The following is an 18,664-nucleotide window of genomic DNA, read 5'->3' on the forward strand; positions in this document are numbered from 1 at the left end:
AAATCATGAAACGTAAAATATTGCAATTTTTCAATACAATTAACAAAATAAAAGTTTCGTGAGCATGTTTGAGTGTACATGTGGATTCAAAAATAGATAAAAAAATGATATAATGCACATTTATAGTATTTATTAATTATATGTTAAATTACATAATTAAATATATGAGGGAACCTTGTTTCTTTTTTTAAAAAAAAATTAATGTAGAATTTTATTCTATTTACAAAATTGTCATTCAAATCAATTATAATTAATAATTAATTGCACATTGAAAACTCTCTTTATAATGCTTCATCCGTTTTCTAAAAATAGAATCACTCAATTTTACAAAAGTTCTTGCTCTTTATGAAGTTGAATCTATTTTCCATTAACACACTTTTTCTTTCCATTCTTTTTTTTACTTTATTAATTTTATAATAAAATACGTACTATTTTAGAAGTTCATACTTTTAGAAAAACAGAGGGAGTCATGGTCTTATAATTAATCATGAGCAGCCATAGTAAAATACAAATGATTGTACATTTAAGTTTTAATATTATTTCATTATCAACGAAAATGAAACTAGTGAGAAACCAAATTCCTTGTTTCAGACGAGTGGAATTTATTGGCTGTTTGATTAATTGGCTTAGCCTAAGTTTGACTTTAACTTATTTTATTTTATGTGTAACGACTTCTTCCACTCTCCTTCTTATGCAAGGAACTTCCCTCTCGCCTTCTCTCTCCTCACTAAACTAGCATATAAATCCATATCATTTCTGTTCTTTCATATTATTATACATACACTTCACCTTCTTCATTTCTACGAAATTTTCATTCTATAATTCCTAATATTATTTCACGTCCATATCAAGAATTCCCGATGACGAAGGTGAAAATCTCATTCATTTCCCTCCTCGATTCGGCCTTGTTTTCAAAGTTTATTGATGCACATTTATTTTATATATGTATCAGTATACTATTATAGCACGATTTTAACATACTTTTTTTTTCATTTTCCTTGCAAAACCAGCATACTATATAATATTATTATGTCACGATTGGAATCTCGATTACACTTGCTAACATATGAAATAGTGCCACATATATAGCTCATGCCGGCAAAAATTGATACAAATATATAGTCTTTTTTCATCCACTTTTTGTTGTTACTGTTTATAACAATCATAATTTTGTTGCTTTCTTGCTCTGTGAAATTACATTTGATTGGCAATTTATGGATCCTTTTTACCCCTGCAGAAAATGGTGTTAAAACTAGGAGTTCATGATGAAAAGGAGAAGAGGAAGGCCCTCAAATCAGTTTCTTCTCTTACAGGTAACCAATCAATCAGGACTCTTCACACTTGTACCAAATTCTTTTAAACATTTTTGCAAATTAAATTCAAATTTTAAAAGTAGGATGCTTTCAAATGTCAAAAAATTTGTATGTTTTAGATAATTTTTTAAAGCAATTTTGTGTTTGCAACATATGCAGGGATAGAGTCTCTGTCAATGGACATGAAGGAGAAGAAATTGACAGTAGTAGGAGTAGTGGATCCAATTGATATAGTTGGAAAATTGAAGAAACATTGCCTTGCAGAGCTTGTGACAGTGGGGCCCGCCAAGGAGGAGGAGAAGAAGAAGGATGAGCCTAAGAAAGATGAACCCAAAAAGGAGAAAACAGAGGCTGAGAAAATTGAAGAGCTTTTGGAGCTCTACAAGAAACATAATCCTTACTACACGCAGACTTACCGTGTTTACAGTGCTGAAGAAAATCCTAATGCTTGTGTTATTTCTTGAATTCATATGTCATAGTATATATATTCATCACATGATCACACAACAAAAATATTGTGATTTTGGTGTCGAGTATGATAATCCAGAGGGAATATAGAGAGTGCATAGAATAGAGAATTAATAAAGGATTTGGATGTATTAAGTAGAACTTTGTAGATGTACTATATTACAGTGTTATGAATTACAAAATGAGTTATACAAACACTTTTGCATAAGAAAATATGTGTTATACAAGGTAAGGATCATTCGTAATTAATCAAGATCAAACACACGAATCAATTTTCGCATTTCGATTTTTTTTAATCTTCTAACTTTTCAAAGTTTTCAAGTTCAAAAATTCTAGAGTTAACTCTATAGCGATATGTATCTAGGCCTGACCTGTCGACAAATAATGGAGAGTCTTGGAGATTTAAAAAAACAAAGCTCATAAGAATATCACCCCCAAGTATGATTACCTCTTACGCAGTTCTTAAAGTAGGAGTATTTCATAAGTGATATTCCCTCCGTCCCAATTTAATTTGTCTAACGAGATCATACTCCAGCTAAATAAAAAAACATGAATGGTTTCTTATATGATAACTGGCCGTGTTTGATTTTTCACATCAAATAAAAAATATGTATGGTTTTGTATAAATCTCGAGTGAACGAATATGTAAGTATATCGAATTAGGGGTGAGCATCTAAATTCCTATTTGTATTTTGCCTAATTCCGTCACATTCGAAAACTGAATATATGACGATAAATCCAAATTGAACTGGATTATCTGCAAATCCAAAATCCGATTTGAACCAGAAAACTAGAAATTTCATAAAATATCCAAAAGAAAACTAAAGTCATAAACTCATTTTTTCCTTGATCTTAAATAATACTCCCTCCGTCCCACGAGAATATGCATTTTCTAATTTTGGAAAGTCTTTTCTGGTGGGATTCATTCACCACTAATAATATTTTAATTACTTTTTGTATCTACCTCTCTCTTACTTTACTAATTTTACATTAAAACTCGTGCCAAACCCAAAATGCATATTGTTTTGAGACGGAGGGAATAGTGCGGGACAATGTATATCAACGAATATATCCAACTAGATAGTTACAATCAACAAATACAAATACATCAAATAATCATATTTTAGATATTTTTTGTTTTTAATATATCTAATCCAAAATTTTGAAATTAGACAAAAAATTCAATCCGATTTGAACCGAAGTCCATTAGAAATTTTAAATTTTGATTTAGTTTGGATTGAATATTCAAATTTAATGTATTTACCTCACGCCTATATAGAATATAAGGTGTAATTGAATTTGTGAAATTGAAATAGTCATTTTTGACTAGCTCTCAAAAGCTGTCGGTCCTCTAGTTGGAAATATAATCCTTAAAAACTTGTTTTAGTTGTTACATGTAAAATGCCACCAAGACTCCAACTTAACATCTTATATTTAACGATTCTTCTAGAAAAAATCTAGCGAAAAGTTTCCTAATCTGGTACAGTCGTGTTAAACTTTGTTTGCCACAGTTTTTGGGCAATTACTCAGAAAATCTACCCCACTTGTATCTATACCGCAGATTAATTTCGTTTCAATCAATGTAGCCAGTTGTCCATAGAGGTGGTTCGGTATGGTATACCGTATACCGTACTGAAAGTTACGGTATAACAAAACGGCATATCGATACTATATCGATTTTTTCGGTATACCAGAAATTCGGTATGGTAGTTTTTTATACCGTTATCATACCGTGTTTTCGGTATACCGTACTTTTTGCGATATACCAAAATGCAGTACAACATATCGTTATACCGAAAAAAAAATCTATTATACCTAAGATATTCGAAAAAACAATTCTAGTGTTCAACTACTTCAAAAAGTCCAAAACAATTAAACTTCACCACAATCAAATCTTGTTCACACAGTCATTCTCTTTAAATTTTAGTATAAATATAACATAAATATATATATATATATGGGGAACGTTAAGGTCTTACTACTTCCTTAGTGTTAAACATCAAACAGATCACAGCCGTTGGATCATTGGGTTGGATGGTTGTGATAAACTACATATTAGACTAAAATGTTAGTACATTATTAGTCAAGCTACATTATTATACTAAAATGCTACATTATTTGACTAAAACAGTACATTATTAGTTAAGTTACATTATTAGACTAATAATCTACATTATTAGATAACACGTGGCATTAATCTAACCGTTAGATCACAAGATCCAATGGATAACAAGTGTTTTGATTTTGAACAATATTTGCATGTTGAAAATGAATATATCACCCCTATATATGTGTGTTTATATATGTAATAACCAATCGGTATACCGGTATACCACGGTATACTGAAGCGTCGGTATATATATCGACGATTCGGTATGCCGGTATATACTGGCATACATACCGGTATATCGAAGATTCGGTATACCACAGTATAGGAAATCTAATACCGTTACTGTACCGAAAACTACAGTATACCAAAAAAATCGATATTTTCGATATTTTTTCGGTACGGTAAGTCCGGTATTTCGGTATAATTCCCCACCCCTAATCACAATAGCCAAGTAGTCTTGGTGGATGACAATGACGACCAGTACGAAACGAGTTACATGTTGGATACTAGTTCTCTAAGTGGAGCAGGATGGAGAGCCTTCTCGACTTCACATGCATTGTTGGAACAAGATTACTTAGTTTTTTAACTTGTTGATCTCTGCAAGTTTAAGTTTGTTTTCATTTATTGTTTCTTGAATCGCACGAACTCAAATCTAACTCTTTGTTTTTTCTTTCTCAAAGGTGTACATTGTGAGACACAATCCAGTCCAAGAAGGTACTCTTACTAATTCAATGTGTTTCATCCAAAAGCTATAATTTAATTGTTATTTTGTTTATTTCGAAGATTACAACATCCTCGTTGCTGACGAATCAATCAACGGAGAAGTACCTCTAGATTGTCGGTTGAAGTACTACGAGCTGTGTAACAGCCAAGGCACATTTTTGCATTCAATTGTTTTAGAGGATATTGGGATCAAGGTTGTTGTCAGGATGATTATCGACACACGCACATAGCCGATTGCATTAGAGGTATCACGGGTACGAGTGACGTCGTTGAAAAGTTGAAGGTGTGGGACGTGATTTTGACCAATTTTAAGTATTGGCATGATGGTGGCCTTCATACGAGCTCGTATAGCTCAGTTGGTCACCCTCCAACAAGCAGACGCAGTCGGCGAGGCGAAGAGGCTCGAAAGAGCCGAACTTTGGGTATACCACGGTATACCGAAGCGTCGGTATATATCGACGATTCGGTATGCCGGTATATACTGGCATATGTTGGAATCTATGCCAGTCAATGGACTTTGACCAATTGTAATTTCAACGAGACATTTAATTTTGTGAAATTAAATGATATAGCGTCGATCTATGTTCGGAGTAGATGACCGTGGTATATTCATTTTCTCAAATCCGATTCTCGGTGAGTGAGAAATAATGGATTAAAGTTGTGCAAAATTGCAAACTTAAATGAGCTATGAGAGAAGCTTAGGGAATAATTAAGAGAGTTAATTATCCCACATTGTAAGTTACAACCTTATTAAACTAGTATTTAATAAGAAGGATTATTACATGTAATAATTATAGTGGACTAAGATGGAGCCCACACGCGCGCGCCGCCCGCCCCGCCGCGAGCCCGTGTCCTTGTCCTTGTCCTTGTCCTTGGGCTCGACCCAAGGCTAGTGGGTCTAATTCTTTTTAGACCACCACCGTTTCCACATCAGCGAGCCAAGCGAGATGACACCTCGTCAGTATGACGCGGGAAGCCAACATGGCTGACACGTGATAGTCCACGTCATGATCGAATCTAGAAGCGTCTAGATTCAACCTTTCTAGCTCTGAGCTTGTAACGGCTCGTAACGCCCGACCGTTACAGCTCGTAACGGCTTGTAACGCCTCGTAACCGACGACCGTTACGGTCTGGCATTGATGACAGCCATCAAGTCTGCGTTGACCCCTACAGTGGACTGAGCCTATAAATAGGCTAGTCATTCTAGCATTCTACACACTGAAAACTAGAATCTGCATCATACACTCTTCTCTCTCTGCATTGTTTTTTCTGTCGAAAGCTCTGCCCTCTCCTCCATCCCGTTCGCCGGAGCTCTGCTGATAGCGGTGCTGCTTCACCAGAGACATAGCCGTTTTATCTTTGGGGACGAAACGCCAATCCGAAGAGCGCTACCGGGACGTATCTCGTCTTGCGGAAAAAGGCCTCCTCGGCTCGGCTAATTCTTTCACGGTCTATTTGTTTCGATCTTTTTTCAAGTTGTAATTTCAGTTTCCTTTGTATTTCTTCTTGGGTTGTATTACGTCCGGCTAGTTTATCTCTTGTAAATCCAGAAACCAGCAGCATATATATCGGTATATCGAAGATTCGGTATACCACGTACCATACCGAAAACTACGGTATACCGAAAAATTATTATTTTTCGGCGGTAAATCAATTATTCCTGTATTTCGGTATAATTCTCCATCTCTAGTCATCCATCGCCTGGCTGGATTAAGATTTTCAAGCTTAAGAAAATCGACTAATATTAGATTCGAATTAATTTTTAATACATTGGATATTTTGTTATTGGAAGTGTTTGAATGATTTTAATTTTAAATATGTGGTCATGATTTGGGATACAACTATATATTATCCGTATTCTTAATATCTATGTCATGTTCAGGCTTTTAATACCTGAATTGTTAGCACATCGTCTTATTATAAATGAGGCGCTTCAAATCTAACGTTGTTTTGCAAAAATAATACTCCATGAGGTGTTGTTTTGTGTGTTAAGTGGAAAAATAAATTAATATATTTATATTATTTTCAATAAAGAAAATATGACATCTTTTGTAGGACAAAACTAAAAAGGAAAGTGTGATATCTACTATGAGACGGAGAGAGTAATAAGAGTAGAGATAAAGTAAAATAAGTAAGATAATAATATATACACGATTCTCTTCTATATTATTCTCCCACTTATTTTACTTTCTCTTCACTTTAATTACTTATTATTATCTTTGCAAAATAATAGCAAAAAAAAAAAAGGTCACTTGTAATGGGATAGAAGGAGTATTCAGTAAAATACGCACTCACGCTATTTTTCGGTAATTCGATTTCTTTTGAAATTTATCCCACTAATCGGACTACACTTTATTAGCTCTTAGCCCATAACCCAATTAACCCAAATCATTCGCTTTCGCAATTACACAAGTACGACCAATGTCACATGGACTTTATTTATTTTGAGTCCTTTTAAGTTGGTGATTGATTTTTAATATTAAAATATTTATATACTAGAACGACGTCGCTTTGAATTTTAAATAAGTCTCACTTCTCTAACTTTTCTTTCTCTTTCACTATAACCTCTAATGACAAAAATTAAAATTCTGTCGGCATCCGGATCCACCCCAGTTTAACCGAGTCCAAGTTTGTTTTCATTGAAGCCAAGTTCGTCTTTGCATTCCCGACCAATTTCAAAGCGAAGTTGTTTTAATAGTATTTTTTATATTAATTGTTCGCAAATTCAGATGGAGCCAGTATATGGAAAGCCTTTCAGTATTGAATCTTTTAATGTAGGAATTCAATCTGTTTTCAGATAAATTTTCTGCTTTATAGTAGACCTAACACGGTGTTACACTACTACCTTTAATGGCCTTTGTTTGTTCGAAACGCTACTCTTAGCATTTTAGCAATGTGATATGTCGAGAGGCATCCCTCTAATTTCTATACACTCATTTATTACTGCTTTTGTATAAGGAAGTTTGGCGGATCAACTTCATCTACTTTGCCCGCTTTTCCTATCTAAGTTGTGATTTGGTTTTGCAATTTCTCAGAATTTTTGGGTCGATAATATATTTTATTGAGTTCGGTCGTTATCAGTGTTACAATTTATTGATGAATTTTGGATATTGACCTATGAAATTTTCGATCGATATCATATTCTTCTAACTAAGCTCGTCAAAGTAATGCACTATCTTAAAGTCCAGTCAACATTAGGCCACATGAAATCTTACAAAAAGTCAGCCAAGAAGGATAAAATGGCCTCTTGTAAAAGTCAAATTATGACTTAAGTATGATAAAATTCAAAACCAATGGAATACGACATGAAATATATTTTAAGAACATTTCCACTCTCTACACTAATTAAATTCCTTGACTTTTTTTTTTAATATATTGTCACACCAAGAAATTCAAAGAGCTGTTCTCTTGTGCGCATTGCTGTCTCATACTCGAATAGTCGAATTCATATTTATTCACTTCCCTTCAAGTTTATTTTAATAGTATATTGTAGTTTCTGTCAATAATGGACACACTTTCATCCGTGAGTGTTGTTAAAGATATTAAACCACAATAGAGCCGTAAACTAATGCAAAATTACTAAATTAGTTCAAAGAATTAAAATTAATAGAGGTCATTGCGTCAAAATAGACAAATTTACACTCAACTATACTTTCAAATTCAATTGTTTTGCTTTATTACATGGTTTCCATTGTTGGACAAACCAACTCTTACACACTATCATGACTATTCAAATTATGTAAACATTACATTCATCCCTCTCTGCATTAATTTCAACACAATTGAAGAGAGTATGAAATATCAATACATCTTAAAATTCATGTATTTAGAGACACAGTCAGGTCATTTAATTACTCACAACTCCAGTTTTTGAATTAAGTCCTGGCTCGAACAAGCGGCGACGCCATCGGCGAATGCGGCGACATCATGACAAGCTCATCCCGGCGGCGCCGGAACGACAAGCTGACCTCCAACTCCATCCTCCTCCTCCTCTGCTTCCTCGCCACCTCCTCCTCCCTCTTCCTCACCACAAATTTCCTTATCCTCTCCATCGCCACCTCCATCGTCTCGTCGTCCATATTCGCAAAGCACACGCGAAACCACCCCGGCTCCGAGCAATGGAACGCCGCCCCGGGCGACACATTCAGCTTCACCTCATTCACAATCAGCCGCCACAGCTCCAGCTCCGCCTCATACGTCGCCGCCTTCAGCAGCCGCCGCAGATCCATCCAGCAAAACAGCCCCGCATTCCCCTCCAAGTTCCAAATCCCCACCTGCCCCAGCCCCTCACACATGTCCGCGCGCCGCTTCCCGAGGCGGCGCGCGCTCTCGGCGAGGAACTCATCGACGAATTCCTCGTCCGACAGCATCGCCGCGATCAGGCGCTGCGTCTGCGTCGAGACGAGCCCGAAGCTCGACATCTTGCGCGCGCAGCTGACGACGGCGTCGTTGTAGGAGTAGACGACGCCGACGCGGAAGCCGGGGAAGCCGAGGTCCTTGGAGAGGCTGTAGACGATGTGGATGAGGTCGAGGTTGCAGTGGGGATTCTCCTGGACGATCTCGGCGATGCTGGTGAAGCCGGGCTGGCCGGAGACGGTGGCGGAGTAGATCTCGTCGCAGATCAGGTGGATGTTTTTGTCGGCGGTGAAGTCGAGGGATAGTTGCAAGGTTTGTCTGTCGATGACGGTGCCGAGTGGGTTGGAAGGGTTGTTGAGGAGTAGGCCTTTTACTCTTATGTTGGAGTCTTGAGCTTGCTTGTATGCGGCTTCGAGGGCGGCGCGTGTGATCTGGAAGGCGTCGCGGCTCTCGCACACGACCGGAACTAGTTTTACACCCGTGCGCCACGTCAGATCTCTGTCGTTTCTGCAAGATTTTTGAGTTTGACTTTGGTTAGTATATGCTGGACTTTGTCAATTTTTAATACGAGTGTGTATGGTTCTAGGAAATGTGAACCATAATAATAAGTTAAAATTTTTTTGGTAGTAAGTAGTAGTACTACTATATCATGTATGATTAGGTAGATTTGATTTATAATAAAATGACTAGGAAGAGACTTCCGTGGGCCCCGTTTCATGTGGAATTATTAGGAGAAAGTTGGTGCATTATTCATTATGATATGATGAAAATAAGGGAATGAATACTGACCCTGGATAATATGGAGTTGGGACTAATAATGCCTCGCCGCGATCGGCCAAGCAGAAGGCTAGTGTTTCTTGAGCTCCGGTGGCGCCGCCGCTCATCACGATGCGATCCGGGTCGAACCGGACTCTGTTGCCTCTCACTTTCTCCATGAATCTTGCTACAGCCTGTCAATAATAAGTAAAAGAAGGTGTAAGAATTCGATCTTTATCAAAGGATATGATAAAAATGGAATAGTAAAAGTGTAGTTTATATACATTTCTGAACTCCGGTAAGCCGTGATAATCTTGATAGATAGCAATATCTTTGAAATCAGCAGCTCCTTCTGCTGTGCAAATGGAGGCCTTGGGGTTGTTTTTTATCCATTCTTGGATTAGATCAAAGCAAAGCTGCAGAAATTGAAAATAAAAGATCAGTCTAAGATTTTGTGAATAATTTTCGTTAATTATTTTATTGTAAATGATTTTTACCTGATTTTCTGCTAGTCCCATTTGGATAACACCATGAGGGTTTTCGGTGGGGTGGTAAGGATTGCTGTCGTACGCCTTCCATCCATCGAAGTAAGGCGAGTTTTCGCCATGTCCGTCGTTGGTTGCGATCTTGGACAGAAGCTGGCCTTGGTTTCTTGACTTGAACTCCATTTTTGAGGTTGAAATTGTTTGATTTTTTTGTGGAAGAAAAGATGAAAGAATCACAAAAAATTAAGGAATAAAAGAATTGAAAGAATGAAGGTGTAGTTAGCTAGAGAAGATGTTGAATTATGAGATTAGTGTGTTGATGATGAAGTGAAGAATATGAGCTCATATTTATAGAGTTTAGAATACTGTAGCATGAGAAGGTACTAAGAGGGGACCATTTTGACATGACTGAACCTTCCTACCCACCTCCAAATTAAGAAAAGAAATTTAAATAATGGAGAATTCTTTATTCGACTTGAATTTCTTTTACTTTTCGATTAAAAAAAAGCATTTTAAAAGTGTAACAGCCAATAGGCGGCTTCTTTGAAGTTAAAATTAGCTTTGACACATATTTTTATCACACAATTCTTACGGGAATAATGGACGTGAATTAATTTGACTCTATTCATTCAACCTTCAAGAGAGACCTTAAAAATGTCAAAAGCCATCATCCCGAAAATTAGGTAATTGTTAGACTATTTTGGCAAAGTTTTGAAAGTTTAAAATTCCTAGATGAGTCATATCTATTATCACTACCAATTATGTATACTAAAAAAACGTTAAAATAAAATAACTTTATTTATGATGATATAATATATGTAGTAGTAATATTTTTCATGGAATTACCATGAAACTTATTTTACGGGAGTGAAAGTGATGTGGAAGTTGAAATCTTAAACCTTGTTATTTGAATAATGAAATACTACTATTAAGAAAGTGATGGAAGTTGAAAATCTTAGTGAATTTAGGTAATCTATGTTGTCATGTTGAGCCAATTAAATTGCATAATTTGTAATGTAAATCCTACACAGTTCAGCTAGATCATAACTTTTTATTTATTTTATAATTAAGTTTTACTAATATGATTGAGACATACACGGGTTTCACTAGGAGTGTATACGCGGCACGAAAGGTAAGTACCATGTCATATGTCTCTGGTCCCAACCATTAAATCTAGTGGGGTTTATTACATTAATTTCCACCAAAATCATTGCAATTTATGGAAGATGTATAACTATTCAGTTTTAGGCTTTAATGAATGTAATAGTCCAGATTCAGCTGTTGCAAGCCAATAATATCAAACATGTTGATTGTGTTTAGCTAAAATAGGTGCAACGTGTGTGATTGTAGTTGAAGTGTCTGTTACATGCGCGTAACATAGTGTGTGATTTGTAGTTATAGTGTTTGTTACAATTTCAAAATTATTGTTCTATTGTAGTCCCTAAAATGGTAGAATTGTAAGAGCTCAATTAGTATGAGCTGAATTGATGAAGGGATGATTAAAGTTAGTATTGATTGATTGATTGATTTCTATGTTTTTTGATAGGTAAATTAAAAATAAAATAGAATAACAGTTTATATTTTAATTTAATTTAAATTTTTTTATTAAATACTCATAAATTATTATTGATCTATTGTCTGCAATTACTTGTCTCACTTTGATTCGAATCTCACCAATTTCTTCATGATGCTGTTATAGATCAAACTTGAGAGCTCATCATAAAAGTCTGTTAGAAAATAGAGCATATTTAATCTATTAATCCCATATTAATTGCTTTTACAGCCCATGTGGGTGGGTACTGATTTCGTAATACATGTGTTATACAACACTCAAATTAAAATATAACAAATTGAAAATATCATAGATTATAATAAATAAAAATAATAAAATAAAAATTTTATTTAAAATCATTATAGAAATAAAAAAAAGTATAGCAAATTTAAGTATAAGTTATATATACTCCATGATTTGCCATCTTTCTTGATTTAATTATAAGTTATCGTGTATCCGTGTGTGAACGGGAGTTTTATCTAATAAGCAATTTTTTCCACTATATAATTAAGTTCTATGGTTGTTACAAAAATTACAGTATGTAACTATATATAATTTGTCATCTTCCTTGAATTTATAAGTTAATTTCATATATTCGTGTGTGAACGAGTGTTTTATCTAATAAGCAATTTTTTGTGCTTTATAAGCTCCATAGTTGTTTAAAAAAATACAGTATATATTAATTATATCAACTATATATTTATATTATATTCCACCATAGATATCAAATGACACGTAACTGATTCACATCATATAATCTAAATATTCATTTTAAATCAATACATAACAATCAATTACGTACTGTAAAATAAAAAATTTGAGATGTACACACCTTATTTAAAATAAATAATTTAACAAACTTAAATTAAGAGGAATTATAACATGACAGGTGAGGTATGAAATGGGGCATGTGGTAATGGGATGAATCCTCTTCAACGTGTAAAAATACAATAAGTTTCATATGAATCCTCCCCACTTCTTTGTGTAATTTCCAGTGGGCCATAACAATTTTTTTACCGAGCTATTAAAAACTACTCATTTTTTGCAACATTTCTTGAATTTAAACACTAATTACAAGTTGTCGTTTCTGTTATTTCTGTTACCAGCACAGAAATTGTTAAAAATAAAATAGAAGAAACTCATCTTAAAAGACTAATTTACTAGAAAAAAGAATTTATTTAGTCTATAAACTCCAAAATACAGTATGTAACATCGAATCCTCTCAGGGTCAACGTCCTTGTTAGTCAAGACTGATTCTTTGTCAGACCACCACTCCAAATTCTAATTGGTCACAATGGGTTCTTTCGGACCATCACTTCAATTCGACTCTGAAATGTACACATTGGTCACGGTTGTCTTCCACAGGCCAGAGCTATGAGTTATTTCGGCTCTAATAAAAGTATCAATACTACGAATCGAACTTGGAAATTCATTCCAAAAGACTAGTCTATTAGAATAGAGATTATTGACATTGAGCTGTAACATAAACACATATATGTTGAATTAATTCAATTGGTATTAATTAATTGATCTAATGACAACTTAGGGGCTTCTTGGTACGATGGAATGAAATGTGATTCCTATTTCCATTCTAGTCATTTGCTTAGTGTGATGGAATGAATGAGTGAATTGATGAAAATGTAAAGGAAATCCAAAGAAATTAACATTTCATTTCTATCTTCGTTCCATTCCAACCTCCATTCCATTCCACCCTCATTTCATTCTATCATACCAAGCATGGCTTAATCTTTTTAGTTGATGTATAGCTATTTGCGAAATATTACTAATTTACTTATATTTATGAATAGGCATTTATATGTGAGTGTAAATATGGTAAGGGATCAATATAACTCTCTTTTAAGAAAAACAAACATTACACTACTTTGATTGATTTACATAATACATTTATAGCAGTTGTTGAACATTTTTGGTTGGGTAGATATATTGATATCATTACACAACAACTATAATTAGTAAATTAAAAAATCACTATTTAATTACCATAGTTAGGCTACTTTACATCTACTTTTGTAGGGGTAAAGATAAATTAACAAAAATTGTATATATAAAATGCCCTCAAATTTTAAAGCAGTTTTTATTTAAATCGGTTATCTCATTAGCTATTATTTCAGTACTAAATTGCCCTTTTATTAGATTTGTAAAGTCAAATCACTATTAAATTACAAAACTTATATATAGTACGAAATTATAAACAATCATGGGAATTAAAACGTCCCATTATTTAGGCATTCATAAATAGAATTTCTTCACTTAGTAAAATTTTTATCTTACTAATATTATCATTTAAAATTTGGAAGTAATACCGTTAAATTTCTTAAATTTATATCTAACTATTATCATTTTAATTTGCTATATCATATCTAATTTCTTATACTATATCGTATCTAATTTTATTTCATAATTTTCGCGAGAAAATTTAGAGGATAAAAGAATGATTATTCATCAATAAGTTATTCCATATTAAAGATAAATTAATAATGACAATGATGATAATAATAAATAACTGAACAAGAATAACTATTATTATTTTTAAATTATGTTTTTGCTATTATATACTGTAATACTAATTTCGTAAAGGTTATGGGTGAAGATATAGATATACAAGAAAATCGACTTAATTATCATCGGTTAGTTAGGCGATAATGCTAAAAAAATAAGTATTATATATAAATGTAGTCATTTTTTAATTTACAATTCGAGAAATATTTGAAAATTAAATAAATGTACGCATACTATAGTCATTTTTTGCATGAAGATGTAGAATATAAAAAGATTAACTTAATGATCATTGATTAATTGGGTGGTATCACTAAGAAAATTTAAGTTTAAATTATAGTAACAATTATCAATTTAATTGTTATAATTATTTATAATTAAACAATTAGACTCAAATAACTATTGTCAGTATAACTGTTATATGTCATAGCTAATTTTATTTTATGAATTTTGTGTGAAGCTGTGAAGTATACAAGGAAATTGACGTAATGATCAACAATTAGTTGGGTGATAACATTGAGAAAGTAACTTTATATACATGTAGTTTATTATTTATAATTCTAAAAATTATTTAATAATAAAGATTTGAACGAGAATGATTATTATCAATTTAAATTAATTTTTAGTATTACTCTATGTCATATCTAATTTCGTTTCAAGAATTTTACATGAAAATGTATAGTATACTAGGAAATTGACTTAATGATAGTCATTTAGTTAAATGACAATATTAAGTGAGTAACTATACGTTCATGTAGTCACTTTTATAGTTTATAATCAATACTTTATTAAAAAATAATTGGATGCGAATGAAAATTTATATTTAAAATTATTTTTTATTTTGTACAATACACCGTATTTAATTTATTTTTAGATTTTGTGTGAAGATGTAGAGTATAAAAAGAAATCGGCTTAATAAGCATCAAGTATTTGAGTGATAGTACTAACAAACAAAGTACTCGTATATGTACATGCAATTAATTTTATAATTTACAATCTTAAGAATTAATTAAGAATAAAATAATTAGATATAGATGACTATTATCAATTTATTTTATTTTTCACTATTATCAATTAATTTCATGTATTTTAGAGTATAAAGTGAACGCTTAATGATCATTAGTTTTGGATTATCATCGATCAACTTAATCGAATTGGCACTGAGAAATTAGGTACCAGTACTAAATAATAAATGTAGTCTTTCTTATAATTTACAATCATAAGATTTTTCAAAAATAAAAAATAATTAGACAAAATGATTATTATCAACTTATTTTATTTTTTCCTATTACATATCATATCTAATTTCATTTCACGATTTTTGCGTGAATAAAAGCGACTTAATAATCATCAATTAGTTGGATGATATTAGCAATGGAAAATTAAGTATACATACATGTAGTCATTTTTATAATTTACACTCTTAAGATTTATTTAAAAATAAAATAATTGGAAGCGAATGACTATTATCAATTTAATTTGTTTTTTCACCATCATGGAGTATGTCATGTTTAAGTTCGTTTCATGATTTTTGCGTGAAGAAGGTGCAGAGTATACAATTAAATCGAATTAATGATCATCAATTAGTTGTGTGATCACTCATAAATTAAATATATACGCATGTAGTCATTTTTATATTTTACAATCTTAAGATTTACTGAAAAATAAAATAATTGGACGAAAATGACTATTATCACTTAAAAAAAAAATTCACTATTATATTTAATATTTAATTTTGTTTCATGATTTTTATGTGAAGATGTAGTATATGCAATGAAATCGACTTAGTGATCATCAACTAATTAGATTATACTAATAATGAGAAATTAATTAGTAGTAGCATATGTACATATATTATTTTATAATTTACAATCTTAAGGTTTGTTTAAAAATAAAATATGAATAACTATTACTCATTTTAAGTTATTTTCTACTATTGTATACTCTCTATTTAGTTGTGTATCATAAATTTTTATTGGAGATATAGAGCATACAAGTAAATCGATTAATAATCATAATTAGTTAGTTGGGGATAGCAATGAGAAAAATATATATGCATTAGTCAATTTTATAATAATTTAATTATAACAATTATTTAATAATAAAATAAATAATTTTTTACTAGTATTGTGTAACATATTTAATTTTGTATCATAAAATATAGAGATAATGAGGAAACTGTTGTATAATGAATAATAAATAATTAAAAAGACCATGTATACTGAAAAAAGGAAGCAGAAAATTAATTTTGTTGCCTACACCCTTCATGTAAATTAAGCAATTATATTAATCTCTAGATACAATGAGGAAGACATATTAATCTTTTCCTAAATCACTATATATTCAGATTGGAAACTTATACTTTCTTAAATGGTCATGTTAGGATAAATAAGTAATATATCAAATTCATAAGTCATTATAAATTTATTACAATGTAAAATACCTAAAATATCCTATTTTGTATATACAATTTTTGTTAATTTATCATCACTCCTTTTGTAGACCAGAACTAAGACTATTATCCAATAATAAATATTTTCCTTTGCCCTACTCAAGATACCAGAAATAAGGTTATCATCCAACAATAAATATTTTCCTTTCAAGATGTTCACATTAATAGACGTAAATAGACAAAAAAGAGACAATTGAATATTTTATTGAAGAGAGAGAAAAAATAGAGATTTATTTTCAATAGATATCTTGAATGAGACAAACTATAAAGGAAATGTGCACATTTTGAATGAGACGAAGGGAATACTAATATTCCCTCCTTCCCTAAAGAGTGTGCACTATTTTCATTTTTGTCCGTCCCTAAAGAATATGAACATTCCAATTTTTTAAAAAAATTTCTCTCTAATGAGGTGAGACTCATTCTCCGTTAACAATACTTTCTTCACTTATAAGTTCATGTGTCAGAGACAAGTTTTTTTTATTAATTTTTTATTTCAGATTTGTTTCGTCACTTATATGCAAAAAATAATATGCTTATTTATTTCTTTTATAATATGATGAGATAGGCTGTTTTTAAATGACATTATATGTTTGTTAGAATCACTATACAGTCTTATATGCCATACATCTTAATTTAAATACAAATATTTGTGGTCCTAACTACCTAGCTAGTTCCTTTTATACACTACTATCTGTTTTATATTGTCAATCAATAAGATATGTATCCACCATTATATTAAATATCTATTATTATTATTATTATTATTATTATTATTATTATTATTATTATTATTATTATTATTATTAAAGAACGCGTTATGGTGGATCCGGATCAGAATTATTTGGCTTCATATATTATCGCACTACCACTAGACCCACTCCTCACACACTAAATGCTCCTATGACCTATCTAGTACTAGTATTTATTTTGGGATATCCACTACTAAATATTTTATTTATTTTTTATTATTTTATACATAAAATATACATTTGACTAATTTTATTTTAATCATATTTTATTATAACATAAAAATTGTAAGATGGAGTACTATACTTCATTAATTTTTTCACCTAATTTCCTTTATAATTATAAAAATATGTACCAGATAAATATGAGACATTACGGTTGTATATATCTGGACACTACAGACCAAACTCAAATAAAATTTATCAACTTCAATTAATGTTACTTTGTTCTCAACCTGTTGTCGCATGTGTACGTTCTCACAGGCAGGCATCTACTATAATTTAATTCGGCGCATGATTTTACAAATTAAATTCAAAAACTTTGATCATCGTTCCTTCGGTAATCATCATATTATGTATATAATATGCACATTATATAATGAATTATAAAAAAGAAATCGATCTATAACTAAATTAGTGCGAACTTATTCACATAAAATAAAATTATAATCCACACAGAAACTGAATCATTGATCTTTAAATCAAAGAGTGTAAAGCAAAAGCTTTGGTTAGATTGAAGCCACAGATTAGGAGAAGGGCACTGTAAAATACTCCCTCAGCAGTCAGCACCATTAAATGTCACAAAATATTTCTTTACCTACAAGGGCATTGTAAAATATTTCTTCACTATTTTCAGGATATGGACTCCATATTCATTAACTCATTCTACTCATAATTATTAGATTTTTAGCAATAGTGCCCTTAACTCAGCCCTAAATATCTACATTTTCTCATTTTCCCCCTACCACTGTCAGCATTTCAAATTCCAGCCCTAACACCTGCAATAGCATCCGCTCCGAAGTCGCCCTAAAATCCATCCCAACATATTTTACCATTTTAATCTTTTTTTTGCTAAACGGTGATGAAAGGAGAAATATGGTATTTATAGAGTAGAAAATCTGAATAATTTTTAAAAAATATCAAATCTGAGGTGGAATCCACGGCGGACCACCCCTGCAATAGCCAC

At 31.9% G+C, this 18,664-nt stretch overlaps 2 protein-coding genes across 2 annotated transcripts; one reads left to right on the forward strand and one right to left on the reverse strand.

Annotated features, from left to right (window-relative positions):
• The first annotated feature begins 700 nt into the window (after positions 1-700).
• Positions 701-1,976, forward strand: LOC125215558 (heavy metal-associated isoprenylated plant protein 39-like). The gene is made up of 3 exons (XM_048117004.2): positions 701-869; positions 1,238-1,313; positions 1,473-1,976. The coding sequence occupies exons 1-3, from the start codon at positions 861-863 to the stop codon at positions 1,775-1,777; spliced, it is 390 nt and encodes a 129-aa protein (XP_047972961.1). The 5' UTR covers positions 701-860; the 3' UTR covers positions 1,778-1,976.
• A 6,254-nt stretch (positions 1,977-8,230) lies between these two features.
• Positions 8,231-10,526, reverse strand: LOC125215090 (1-aminocyclopropane-1-carboxylate synthase-like). Its single transcript, XM_048116401.2, has 4 exons — positions 10,224-10,526; positions 10,011-10,142; positions 9,760-9,920; positions 8,231-9,477 (listed from the first exon to the last, which is right to left on the reverse strand). Exons 1-4 carry the CDS (start codon positions 10,392-10,394, stop codon positions 8,490-8,492), a joined length of 1,452 nt encoding a protein of 483 aa, XP_047972358.1. The 5' UTR covers positions 10,395-10,526; the 3' UTR covers positions 8,231-8,489.
• Positions 10,527-18,664: the final 8,138 nt, after the last annotated feature.

Source organism: Salvia hispanica, chromosome 3 (genome assembly GCF_029641045.1).
Source record: "Salvia hispanica isolate PSC_SH4W2 chromosome 3, Shi_PSC_v1, whole genome shotgun sequence".
In the NCBI taxonomy this organism is placed as follows: domain Eukaryota; kingdom Viridiplantae; phylum Streptophyta; class Magnoliopsida; order Lamiales; family Lamiaceae; genus Salvia; species Salvia hispanica.

Coding starts and splice junctions, on each gene's coding strand:
- LOC125215558 (XM_048117004.2), top strand. Junction 1,314..1,472: donor ATCAGTTTCTTCTCTTACAG/GTAACCAATCAA, acceptor CAACATATGCAG/GGATAGAGTCTCTGTCAATG.
- LOC125215090 (XM_048116401.2), bottom strand. CDS start 10,394: ATGGAGTTCAAGTCAAGAAACCAAGGCCAGCTTCTGTCCAAGATCGCA. Junction 9,921..10,010: donor GCTTACCGGAGTTCAGAAAT/GTATATAAACTA, acceptor TATTATTGACAG/GCTGTAGCAAGATTCATGGA. Junction 9,478..9,759: donor CCAACTCCATATTATCCAGG/GTCAGTATTCAT, acceptor AAAATCTTGCAG/AAACGACAGAGATCTGACGT.